Below are 12,510 nucleotides of genomic sequence, written 5' to 3'. Positions count from 1 at the left end.
CTCTGCTCTTATAAATCGCGCGTGTACTGCCCTGCAGACCCTAATTCCCAATCTCCCTTCTCCCTCCCCCCATCTATATAAGCTGGTCCAAGCACCCCCTTGCCAGCCCCGACTTTGCGCCAAATCCTCCCAAACCCTCTTTTCCTTTCGTCCCCATTTATATATTCTGACGTGATGTCTACCCGCAAGAGAAAGGCCGATCCTGAGGAAGAGCTCCAGGCCCTTCCTAGTGATGAGAGTGAGGAGGAAGAAGAGTGAGTACTCCATTTCCCGTGTTTTATTAGCAGCGATTGCTGTTGATACTCCCATCGCAATGCCAATCCCAGTCGCGCAATTACTGTGCGCGCACTATCACCAATGTGCGCTTCTGCTTACGCCCCCTGGTCGCGCATTAATTGCGACGCGCCTCGGGGCTGAGATATACCCCTTGGCCCTCGGCTCTACTAACCAAGTGCCTCCTGCTAATTCGACGCGCGCATCAATCTAGATATGAAGACTCCGAGCCCGATGTCTCGGACGTGAGCGACGAGGGCGAGGAGGAAGAGGGTGGAGAGTATGACGAAAGCGAGGAGGAAGACGAGGGAGAGGAGGTTGAAGGAGAAGGTAATTCCGGTCCCCTTCTCATCGACAAGATGTCATTGACATACCTGGGTCAATTCCATTTACTAACAAGATCTGCACTAGGTCCCCCAGCCCACAAGAAACAGAAGACCGAGAAAGGCGCCAATGGCAAAAAGGTCGAGGATGACGAGGGAGAAGAAGAGGAACCCGCCGAGGAGGACGAAGGCGATGAAGAGGATGCAGATGATACTGCAGAGACTAGTGGGCCTGCTGCGGCTGCTGCGAAGGCCAAGGGCAGTGTTGTTCCTAAGGAATCTGATCTCCCAGAGGTTGATGCCGCTGCGGAGGAGGATGAGGAGTAGGCTATTGCAACTGGCCTCGAATACCTAGGGTAACTTTGTTATATGACTATTGAATGAAAATGATGGCCCTTGTGTGGGCTTGCTGTATGATTGGACTCTGGTTTTCTCGATGTCATCTCTCGATGTATGATTGCTATCTGATGGCCCTCTAGGATTGGATACTAATTAGATAGAGATTCAATCATAGATCTAGCTGGGAGTCTTCATTAGATCAGTCTGTGGACCTTCTGGCTCTATATACATTTCGGGTACCCTGCCTCGCAGCCACCAATATCAAAAGCACCACGAATCCCTCGCCCCAGGATCTCAACCAATATCTCAAAGACGAGCTTTAGCCACCATTCCACTCCCCTGCCACCTCCCCCTTAGCCCATTCTCCGAACCCCCAAAAACAGGATCAAATTTCGGTTTCGGAACACTCCACACCTTCTCAAACTCACCTCCCATCGCAACAAAATCCCACTCTCCCCCGCAATAAGCACCCATCATCGTAAACCCCTCAAGCCGAACCCTCGACAACGCCTCAACCGGATCCTCAGCCTCAATACCATGTCCCTTCCCAGGCGATAACAACGCAAATTCAGCATCAGGCTTGGTATCATGTGTCTTATGCGCAACACCAGCCGGAATGACAAAGACATCCCCAGCTTCAGCATGTAATACGACACCTCCATCTTCCCGGGCTGAACCGTATGTGTTCTCGTGCATATCTGGTGAGGTATCAGCTACGCCGAAGCGGATTTTGGCTGTGCCGGAGAGGACGGCCATGCACTCATGTGCTTGGGAGTGATAATGCGAGAGCTGGGTGGGGCCGTATCGGAAGATCCATTGTACGTCCCAGTCGTTTTTTGTGAAGAGGTTCCAGACTGAGACTGGGTCGCAGTGGGAGGTGTTTGGGTGTTTTGGGAGGACGGACTTGTAGTGTAGTAAAGGGCGGGGGGGAATTAGGAACGAGTTTTGTTGGGAAGAGGTGGTATTGTTTGATTCCTACCATATTTGATGAACGCTTGATTGGAGGTGACTATGTTGATAATGGCTGGAGATGGCTTGTTCAGTGTATTGGAGGGAGAACGATTGATATACGGAGTAGTCATCTCACGAATGGATAAGATGACAAGGTCGGGTAGGTTTCCGATATCCCCAGGATATCTCAGACGCCAAGTTACTCAAGTGATAGAACAGGGAAGCCCGCGTGTGTTTACCATTTAAGGCAATATAACCCAGTCCTGGACGACAACCCCCATTTTACCATATAATTATAGCTAACTATAGCTCTATGGCTTGATAACTAGCGTTCAAAATTGATCCGCTTCAAAGATCAATGGCATAGGCGTAGTAAGTACAGTCGCTTGAGACCGCATTTAACCCATTGGAGAGAGCCCCGGAATCTCGGATGGATGATCCGATTATCAGATTGACATCCGATTGCGAGCTTCAGGATATCGCTGGGCGAAACTCCTATGGAGCTACTATGCATGCCATCTATTATCAACTCTGTAATTGTCTACCCAGCAGAAATCAGAGTATCTTGTACGTTTTCATTGTGTTCTTTAAGCATGCTGCCCTGAGCCGGCCGGACAAAGCCGGGTCAACCCACAAAGAGTAAGATTTAGGCAGAGCAAGGCAACTCGTAACATGTGTAGAGCCTAAACCTCCATGCACGTCGTGTATAATTACTACCTGTACCCGATCTTGATCTCGAGACAAAACGAAGTGACGGCTATACCCAATGGCTGAGGCTAATTGCACGCTAAATTGTGCTTTCGCACGACAACCTATTCCATTTTCGGATATAATGGAGAGCAGGTACACTGTATCCTTGATATCTAGACTTTACAATGTAAACATCCCTTTTACGAAAGGTCTTTCTGAATGTATTTTCGACCGTATTTCTTAATAACTCTGCAAATACTTGATGGTTTTCAGTCGTCACTTTCAGGACAGGACCACTGCCACGGAGCACAAACTACCCGACATCTGCCCCTTTCCAAAGAATCAATAGACAATGAGATCAACCATGTACCTATATACCGTCTAAGCTACAGACCTAGTAATAAATGAGAAGAATGAATTATGGAAGACAGACACATCAATGACAGTCATTAACCCTGCCGGCGCATTGCTTTACCTCAGAACCCAAACATATTTCAAGGACACGACCGCCATGCCTCAACACCGCATATGTACTAACTTCCGACTAAGCATCACTGCCACTGCTACGGAATGTAGCACACAGCTGGCAATATTGGTGTGTAAGATCCAGGACGGGCTGGGGCAGATTGGTTGCCTGAACGATGCTTCGAACCTTGACGGCGCCCTCATCCTCGATCAGCTTTCGTACCAGGTACAACAGCTCCGGGGAAAACTAGATGAACGTCAGCATCAAACCCTGGACGTAGTATATCCAGTTGTAGGGAAAGCTTACCTCGGAGTACCAGCGATACTGCCAAGCGATCAGACGAATTAGGGCACCCAGCATACCCCGGGTATCGTTTCTCTTTTCATACAGCTTGAGAAGACCGCGCATAGCCTTGGGCGAGAATCGAATTCCTAAGCAACTCTGATAGGCCTCGATACTCTCGTCGAAGTGGTGCAGACGCTCTGCAAGTTCACCGAGGATTTCCCATTCGGTAGCTGACTTCTTGTATTCCATAGCCTGCTGGCGGAACTGGGCCATCTCGGTTCGCCAGATCGTGTAGATGCGGAGATCCTCGTAGAGCACCATGAACAGGTTGTCCAACCACCGCTCACAAAGGCGCTTGTTCCGGAATTGCGTGTATGCGTTGTGTGATGGATCGGGCTGTTAAGACATAAAATTAGTAAATACTTTCAAATCCTTGGGAGGCAAGCAGCCGAGGTTGAGGCTCACATCGTCGTTTCCGGACTTCACAACCTCGGAAGCCATGCTTTGCTCAGGTCGCTCAATGGAGCTCTCAACCTTTGTGTCATCACCATTGCCGTTGGTGGCAGACTCTGCTGGGCCAGGCCCAGAAACGGAGCCTGAATCTTCGTCATCGATCTCCTCCTCATCCTCAATTGTATTCCCATTTGTCTCAGCCTCGAGCGACTGTGCTGGCTTCGGAACATGCTGGCGCTCGACACGGTATTCCTCTTCCATAACAAAAACCTCGCTGCGGGTCTTGAGCAATTGGTCCCATCCAATCGCAGCGGCAATCTTAGTGAGCAGGTTGTAGGCCTTCAGGAATGTTCCCTGATATCCAGCAGCATGTAGTTTCCTCAAAGAAGGATGCACGTAGTCGTGAGGATCCCCTTGCTTAGGCTGGCCCTCATCAATCTCATCGAGGATGCTCTCAGAAAGAATGGGAAGCATGATACGTGATGGTTGTGGCATGCGCGGGGTGTCCTTATCTTGGTAGGTGAACATTGGGCACGAGTTGAGAGTCAACAGTGCCAAATCCCACTGCTCCAAGCCAACGTAGACTTCAGCCAGGCGAGCCCAGGTGCTGAACTCACTCGGTGCAGCAGTGACAGCCCGCTTGGCACACTCGAGGGCCATTTCGCCTTCGCCTTTGGTCTGGCAGAAGTCTGCCTGGCAATCGAGAAGAGCGTAGTCCATCGGGACATCCTGCAGGGCGTCATACAACAACCGCACTGCTTGCACTTCCTCATCTGCCATAATCTGTACACGAGCTAGAAGGGATGAGACTTCGACGTCCCGTGTGCGCAATTTCTCAAACAGGTTGATACCGGATGTATAACGCCCGGTTGTGTAGATGTACTTGAGAATACCAGATGTCAAATGGTTGCTGACGGTGTTGGGGACTTGTGTCTCAGGGTCGGAGCTAAGCTGGCGACCTATGGCAATGTTAGAAGAGACCATCCGCAAACATTACTTCAGCGAGACATACCCAGGAAAAACAACTTTTCAGCAGCATCCAAGAACTTGTGTTCCATTTCGGTGTTCGTCACCGGGTTAAACCGTCTGACGCCAACAATCTTTTTGATCGCATCTCCGCTTCCATCATCGGCATATAGATAAGCCCTCAAAACAGCGCACAGGAATGTTTCTAGCCAGAGTGCTTCCGTAGCCACACGCTTGTCCCCGTGCTCATCAATGCAGTATGCCTCTAGACTGCCCGGGATCTTGACTTCGACTCGCATGTCGAGGTGTGAGAACGCATTGTAGCAACTACCTAGACATTAGCGACGATATTCAGTCCGATGGCAACCAGCTAGCTAACCAGTAAATCCCAGACACCACTTTATGAGTCTTATCGAGGGGTGAGAATGTAAGGGTGTTAACATAGGCGGCTAAGCTCGCAGATGAGGACGCATCGATTCCGGTGACATGGTGGTACACGCCGGTCTGTCGAAAGAACGCATAAATTGTTAGAAGCTGAGGATGACCGGATTGAAATGTTAGGAAGCCATACCTGGCGGGTTGAATTGGCCTTTGGTTGTTTCACCAAGTAGACCAGGTCCGGGGGACCCAATTCCCGCAAGCTCTGCAGCGACTCTGTGCGCGCATCGACCGCAACGAATAACTCCTCCTCCTCATGAATCCTAGGAAATTTCCAAGTTGTCAGTTCGATATTCTGCGAGTTGCGCAGCTCCAGTACCCCTCGAGAGCGAGCAATGGCCATGCGCATGCAACTCCGGGGAACACGTAACCACGGGTGTTTTCAGGAGTACATACTCAGGAACAGCGGGCGCGACCATGGCACCTGCACATGTGCAGTAAAGAGAAGAGTAAGAGTGGTCCTATCTCAGAGAATCAGAGAATAGGCTAAGAAAGAGAGGGGTCTTCGAAGGCAGCACTGTCGAGGGGAAGGTGTAGCTAAACAGCCTGAAAGAGCTTCAGGCCACCAGGCAACAAGGCGGAGAGACGCCGCCCTGGCCCGATTTGGCAGCCGACGCGTGAACCGCGATAAGCTTGCGCTGGCGGTTATCCTTCCTTGCTTTCTCCTATCGCCATATACCAAGCCCAGCTGTCGCCAGGGCTGTTGGCGATGCATCCTGCTACTCTCACATTCATTTACTGTCCTTGAGAACAACACACGGGCAGCTCACAACATGGCAAGCTGGGTCGCGTTGAATGTGGAGCCTGACGAGGGAACTGAAGAGGAGGTCGACGACACCAAGGAACTCCAGATTGAAGAAGCTCTAAAGCTATACCACAGTGCTCTGAAGCTCCACTCCCAAGGCCCGGAATACTATTCTCAAGCAGCAGAGGTATATGAGTCTTTGCTCAATTCCGAGATCTTCAAATACCCCGAGTCCCTCTCCGATTTCAAACGGCCTGATCTACCAGATGTGCAAACAGCTACCGCCACCGCCGACGACGCTACCGTTGCAGCAGATGCAGTCGCAGAATTCAATGTCAATGATTCCACCTCCAGTCTTTTCCAGACTCTCTACCTTTCCTATAAGAATCACGGCAAATACATCCTCGATTCGCTGCACGAGAGTCTACGAAGCACCCCCCAGGACGCTGAGACAGCGCAAGATACCGCCCGAAAGACAGCGAAAGCAACGAAGGAGGCGGTACAATCATTTGCAGAGGCACTCGAGCGTGATGATACCGACCTGAATTTGTGGAGACAGAGCGCTAGACTCGGTAGTGCTCTCCAAAGCTATCGACTGAATCGCTTTTGTCTCGAGAGCGTTTTGGCAGATGACGACAATCGCTTGGAAGTGCGATCGACACAACTTGGTCTAGAGGAAACGTTTTCTGAAGAACGATTGCGGAGTACCCTCCAGTCCCTTTTTGACGGACTGTCCGCGTCCCAGATCCCAGTCAAGAAGCAGAAAAAGGCTCTCGAGAAATATCTTCGGCAACACTCCGATCTATATTCGTATCTACCTAATCTGCCGACCGAGATACAGTTCCTGGACCCCACCAAAGGTCCCCTCGCTCTATCGACCTCGCGGCGGCAAATAAGGCCGTCCGAGGCCACATGGGAAGCTGTTGGTAAAGCGCTCCTCGAAGCGCTAGATGACGAGGAGTATGCTTCTATTGCTGATAGCCCAAGCAAAGCGATCTGTATTGAACTACCTCCAAAAAGTTCTGATGCTCTCGAGTCTCTTGAAATTGAGGAAATGGATAAAGTCTCCGAAGAGGACGCAGCAGGCCAGAGGGGCCAAATAGGGAATGACGATGTGGATATGCTCAAAGAGGACGAAGAAGTCGACAAGACAGAGAAACCCGAAGAAGAGAATGGAGAAGATGAGCCAACTGAAGAACAGGCTTCAATCGACCAAAGTGCTGAAAAACAGCTTATGGAATCATTGGAGCGCCAATCTGTTCATCCGCCCGAAACTCAGGCCGCCGATACCGAAGCAAACCCCGATGAAGCGGAACCAAAATCTCCATCTGATACGCGAAAGAGGTCATCTGCATCTGCTGCCAACGATGAGCAGCCAGAGGGGGAAGAATGAAAAGTCGACGAACACGAGCTCGAGAGTCTAATGCCGACGCGTTGGCTCAACCCGAGGAAGTTGCTTTTGACCATGAGAAGTACTATGAAGATCGTCTGGAGATTTATGTCAATGCTGATGACTGGATGTTCAACACCCTCGGCTCCTTGTACTCCAGAGTTGGCATTGAGGATCTGGGAACAATCAGCAGTCTTAGAGAAAAGGTTGCAGCTTTAAGTGATTCCGACGAAGTCGTGCAGGAAACCGAGACACGGCTGATTCAAGATCTGCGTGGAATCTTCAAGACTTGGAACGATGAAAAGTCCCGTGTGATGCAACAAAAAGATGACCTTTCGTCATTAAAGGATATCCGTGGCTCCAACAAGTCAGGGTTGTCCGTCTTCCTCGAGCACTCAAGGAGTGGTACTCGGAAGCCTGTGGTCCAGCGTGAGTTGGGCTCCGGAGAGGAGCTGTACCGGTTTTCAGAAACGGTCAACGGTAGCTGGTTGCACCCACATCAGACGTTATACGAGTGGCTCAGATATCTCCTCATGCCAGAATTTGGAAATGAACTTTCTGGGTGGCCTGTTATGAAGTCAGCATACACCTCTTTCTTGTGGTCGAAGGACCTCAAAGAGACAACTGTGGAACTTCTCCTGCGCGAGGATGAATTTATCTTCTCATTGATGAACGAACTCGTCGCGGAGACGGAACGGCGTGCTCTCGAGTCGAGTCCTGAATCTCCTTTTGAGTATCGGAAAACCAACTTCTCTGAACTTGAAATGATTCAGTCCACCTATGAACTTCACTTGGATATATTTGCCTCCGTTGAGAGCACTGGCAACGACGAGAGTCGAGGCAACCGACAAGCCCAGAATGACCGCCTTGCCAGATGGGGTATCCTCGCCCGATCAGCACTAGACCTCCTTCTGGACTACTGCCCGTCAGAACAATGTCGCCAAAACCTGGCTCTTCGTCATCTATGGGCATCGACATTTCATGTCAACCTTTCCGGCGAAGCTGAAAGAGAGCACATCTTGCTTTGTCTCCAAGATCTGAAGCACACACTTCTGGCCATCGGTGACCCCTGCCTCACTCTTTTGAATAATCCTACTATGTCTGAGTTGTCTGTTGCAACGGTCGATCAGGAGGTCCTCAAGCTTAAGTGCATGGATTTCTTCGCCAAAGTTTTCAATCCAGAGGAAGAAGACCCTGTATCACTCATCGAAGCTATTGAGCCTATCCTTGAACCTTCATCCGTCGAGTGTGCAGAGGGGTCTCCAGAGGAGAACGGTGAGAGCGGCATCTCCTCTATTTCCAGTGAAATGAGTGCGTTCCTAGACCGGGGCGATGCCACATTACGACTGTTCCTATGGCGAAGGCTCCAAGAAGCGTACCAGGCTATTGATTATCCACCGAAGATTGTTTCATGCTATCTGCGGAGCATCGAAATTATCATGAAGGAGCTAGAGAACGCAAAACACCTGGGCGAGACAAGTGGGCATCGGCAACTGAAGTTGCTTGGCTGGCTCAAGTCGCTGGATGCAATCATGGGAAAGGCAATCCCACTCGTTCTTCAGAATGTTGAAAAAGCCTATGATTGTGTTGATATGGAGCACCTCCAAGCTTCTATCTCAGCAGTTGCCCGTCTCACCAGACTGGTTCACACTTTCATCTTGCATGAGGATTCAATTCGTGTGGGCCAAATATCGGGTCTTGAACTTCGTGGGTCACTGGCCAAATCCTTCGAAAATTTCAAAGAAAGGATGCGAGAGCTTTACGTACGCTGCTGGATCTTACAGTATACCCTGCTGGTAGAGGCAATCTCTCAGAACAAAGACGTCTTCGAGGAACCTCTGGAGGACCGCATTCACGTTCTTCGCTCTGTGCATAATGCACTAGGCGTTCGCTCCATGTGCAGATACTCTCAGAAGCGATTCTTGAAACTTCTGAAATCTGAATTGTTGGACCTGGAGACGAAGGGTGATTACGAATTCGATATCTGCCAGGTTCTCCTGGATCTTCACGGCATCAAACTTTCGCCATTTGATGGAACGTCTGACCACGGATGCTCACCCGAAAAATTGGACCGGCCTACTGCTATCATGATGATCGACTTTGTCATGAGACAAGCCCAAAACATGAACATGAAGGATTTGTCAAAGTCTGACTTGAAGACCACTATCGAAAAGATGCAGCACACGATTGTTCCAGCCAAAATTTCGTCCTCGCCGCAAATGTCTTTCAATCGACGCATCTTCCATGGGTACATCAAGGCGGCAGTCAACCCATCTATTCTCCTCCGCGCAGTCCAGGGAGTCTTGGAACTGTCAATGTTGACCGTTCCGGGTGAGAATGCTCAAATTGCCGCCAAGGGATGGTACTTCCTGCTTGGCCATGCCGCATTGACAAAGTTCCGGTCTCAGAAGCGCCTCAGCCCTGGCTCGACGACCGAACTTGACGATGCGATCAATTTCTTCCGACTGGACATTGATCATGGATCCGGGCGATGGGAGACCTGGTATCGTCTGGCTCAGGCGTATGATACCAAGCTTGAGGAAGAGATAACGTGGACAGCGGATAAGATCAACAACAATCGCAGTGATTTGGCAGCTACTCAGCGGTATGCGATCCATTGTTATGCAATGGCTGTCTCCACGGCGATGAGAAATGCGGAGCCGACAAACGAGACCCGGGCGCTTCTATCAGACCTGTACACTGATTTCGGAATCCGGATGTACTCTTCGTCTCGTGGACCGCTCTCGATGGGGGCTTTCAGTCTTTCGGACTTCTCTCGCCATTTCAGCAGTGAAGAAAGCCAGCAGATGTACAAAGGGCAACCTTTCAAGGAGATGTCCTCATACTCTGTCTGGAACTTCGCCAAGAACCTCCTCAAGAGAGGCCTCGTAGAAAAGCCAAAACGCTGGATGTGAGTATCGACGCAGCATCGCTCTTTTTTTGGCGAGAAAGTGGAGCTAATGGTCTCTTAGAACACATTACTTCATCGGCAAATGCCTCTGGAAGATGTTCAGCTGTGACGCTTCTAAGCGAACGACTTCCAAGCGGGTTGAAATGCACGATGTTCTAGACGCCTTTCACGATGCTATTTCGAGCCTTCCCAGGAGGAAGGATTCCCGTGCAGACCCTATCTTCGAGCCTCATTTTAAGCTGGTGTCCATTGTTCACAAACTCGTCCTCCGCGGAGACATGAATGTAAGTCTGATTCTCATTTGTGTGGAAACCAGGATCTAACACATTCCCAGCCGACCGAGGCTAGCCAAGCCCTTCAAGTCACACCTTGGGCTCGCAAGGTGGAGGCACCTGAGAACATCGATGGGTGGAAGCCATATATCCTGGATGTCATCCGCAAGTTCAAGAGCGCCGACAAGTCCAACTGGCACCATAGGATGAGCGCTAAGGTAAAAAACAACCTTTTTCCACAGCTTGAGTATTTTGGCCTTTGTTCTAACGAGACTAGGCTGCCCACGTCATCTATGATGACGAAAAGAATGCAACGGCCGCCGCCGCGGCTAAGCAAGAGCTGTCACAAATTTTCACCAAGACGCTTACGATCCAGGTCTGGCGACCGGAATTTGAACGTCCGGGAAGGCATTTCGTGTATACCACCCGTTACGTGTACTTCTTTGTAAGCCTACTGGATCAGCTAGACGATCGTGCAAGCTTAGATCAGCTGCTGCGTCGCGTGAGAAAGAAGCAGGGGGATTTCATCGATCACACGAAACTGTGGGAAGATATGTGCTTGACTTACGCCAAGATGATCCGCAGAGCCGCGGATATCAACGAGGGTCACGAAGAAGGTGTCTTCAAACCAATCGGGTGGGAAGAGTTCTCCACCAAAACTGCCCGACTGGAGACCTTGGCGCAGCTATCGCCAGATAGTATTCCTCTCCTGGAGCTGATCCGCGACTCGCTGGAGTTGAAAAAGCTCAACAACAACTTGATGAAAGTGACCATGTTTGAAGATCTCATCGCAGACTTGTACGCTCGAGTCTACGAATTAAACATGCCCTTGCTCATCGAGCAGGTCAATGAGGAGAACAAAGAAAAGATGAAAGTCGACCATCTTCTCATGACAGGCGATGTTCACACGGAGACATCTACACCGGTCAATTCTCTTCCTGCTTCCGATACCCCAGCTCCTCGAGGTAGGACAAAGGGAATTGCTCGTCGTGATGTTCAAAAGCGTGCCGACACCATCGTCAATCTCAAACTCGGCCCGCGAACGGCAGCGAACAAGTTCAACGCCGCGGCTGACACGGACCAGTCGACCCTGCAGGGCCCGAATTCATCATTGGCACCCACTTCAGCCCCTTACGGATCAGGGGAACAGACGTCTGTCGGGGGTGATGGTGCTGGCGTGCAAAGGGGTGATCAAAACGACTTGAATGACACCGCAGACGAGAGTGATCTCAGTGAACTGGATGAGGGCAAGCTGAACAAGCTGACCTCCGAACAAAAATCCCTCTTCTCCAAAATCCATCACGCCGAAGCAGGTGATGTCGAAACTGAAACTGAAAATGATGGCGCCGACGAAGGCGAGGGGGAAGGTGAAGGAGAAGATGAAGAGGGCGACGAGAACGATGAAGGCGAAGATGAGGATGACCCTGCCGCCGCCGAAGCTGAGGCCGGTGACGACGAAGAGCAAGCAGACGAGGGAGACGATGAAGAGATGCAGGATGAGGATGAGGGTGGCCCAGATGGGGATGAAACCAAGCTTGAAGACGATGACGAGCCTTCCGAGCTTGTGGAAAATCAGGATGATTCCATCCAAGAAAACAACGCCGAAGAGCCGGACCCTATGGATGTCACACTCTCGTGAAAGTTTGACGCTCCATCATTTGCTTTTTCGGTTTGGCAACGGTGGCGTATGGCTCGCATGTCCCAGGATTATCTTTCAGGATGCAATGGCGGGGCGTTTGGAAATTGGAAGATATACTGTACTTTGTTCATTGATACCAACCCGATTTTTTAATATTGCTTGCATTTGTTTCTCTTTGCGAGGCCATAAATCCATGATTTACAACATGCTTCAGCATCTGCGTATTAGGTGGCTTTGTGATTCGAGAGATACTCCATCAGCTTGTCTTTTCGTAATGACGAAGAACCAACGAAGGGTAATACTAGAACAACAACACAATTTGCAACAACGAAGAAATTGAATATTATCTGCAAAATTATTGAAAATAGT

At 50.2% G+C, this 12,510-nt stretch overlaps 4 protein-coding genes across 4 annotated transcripts; 2 read left to right on the top strand and 2 right to left on the bottom strand.

Moving 5' to 3' along the window:
• Positions 1-174: 174 nt before the first annotated feature.
• Positions 175-923, top strand: N7473_007244 (uncharacterized protein; the record flags this gene model as incomplete). The annotated part of the gene is made up of 3 exons (XM_057153184.1): positions 175-254; positions 488-603; positions 685-923. 3 exons carry the CDS (start codon positions 175-177, stop codon positions 921-923), a joined length of 435 nt encoding a protein of 144 aa, XP_057007522.1.
• A 318-nt stretch (positions 924-1,241) lies between these two features.
• Positions 1,242-1,917, bottom strand: N7473_007243 (uncharacterized protein; the record flags this gene model as incomplete). Its single annotated transcript, XM_057153183.1, has 2 exons — positions 1,242-1,838; positions 1,915-1,917. 2 exons carry the CDS (start codon positions 1,915-1,917, stop codon positions 1,242-1,244), a joined length of 600 nt encoding a protein of 199 aa, XP_057007521.1.
• A 1,203-nt stretch (positions 1,918-3,120) lies between these two features.
• Positions 3,121-5,603, bottom strand: N7473_007242 (ChAPs family protein; the record flags this gene model as incomplete). Its single annotated transcript, XM_057153182.1, has 7 exons — positions 3,121-3,288; positions 3,349-3,723; positions 3,793-4,739; positions 4,793-5,073; positions 5,126-5,250; positions 5,318-5,447; positions 5,581-5,603. 7 exons carry the CDS (start codon positions 5,601-5,603, stop codon positions 3,121-3,123), a joined length of 2,049 nt encoding a protein of 682 aa, XP_057007520.1.
• A 354-nt stretch (positions 5,604-5,957) lies between these two features.
• hir3 (putative transcriptional corepressor of histone genes (Hir3)) lies at positions 5,958-12,141 on the top strand (the record flags this gene model as incomplete). Its single annotated transcript, XM_057153181.1, has 5 exons — positions 5,958-7,273; positions 7,309-10,230; positions 10,292-10,514; positions 10,565-10,720; positions 10,780-12,141. The coding sequence occupies 5 exons, from the start codon at positions 5,958-5,960 to the stop codon at positions 12,139-12,141; spliced, it is 5,979 nt and encodes a 1,992-aa protein (XP_057007519.1).
• Positions 12,142-12,510: the final 369 nt, after the last annotated feature.

Source organism: Penicillium subrubescens (assembly GCF_028828155.1).
Source record: "Penicillium subrubescens strain IBT 31985 chromosome Unknown utg000005l_segment0_segment0, whole genome shotgun sequence".
NCBI classification, from domain to species: domain Eukaryota; kingdom Fungi; phylum Ascomycota; class Eurotiomycetes; order Eurotiales; family Aspergillaceae; genus Penicillium; species Penicillium subrubescens.
The sequence above is the reverse complement of the archived record's forward strand: the minus strand, read 5'-3'. Positions and strand labels throughout refer to the sequence as shown.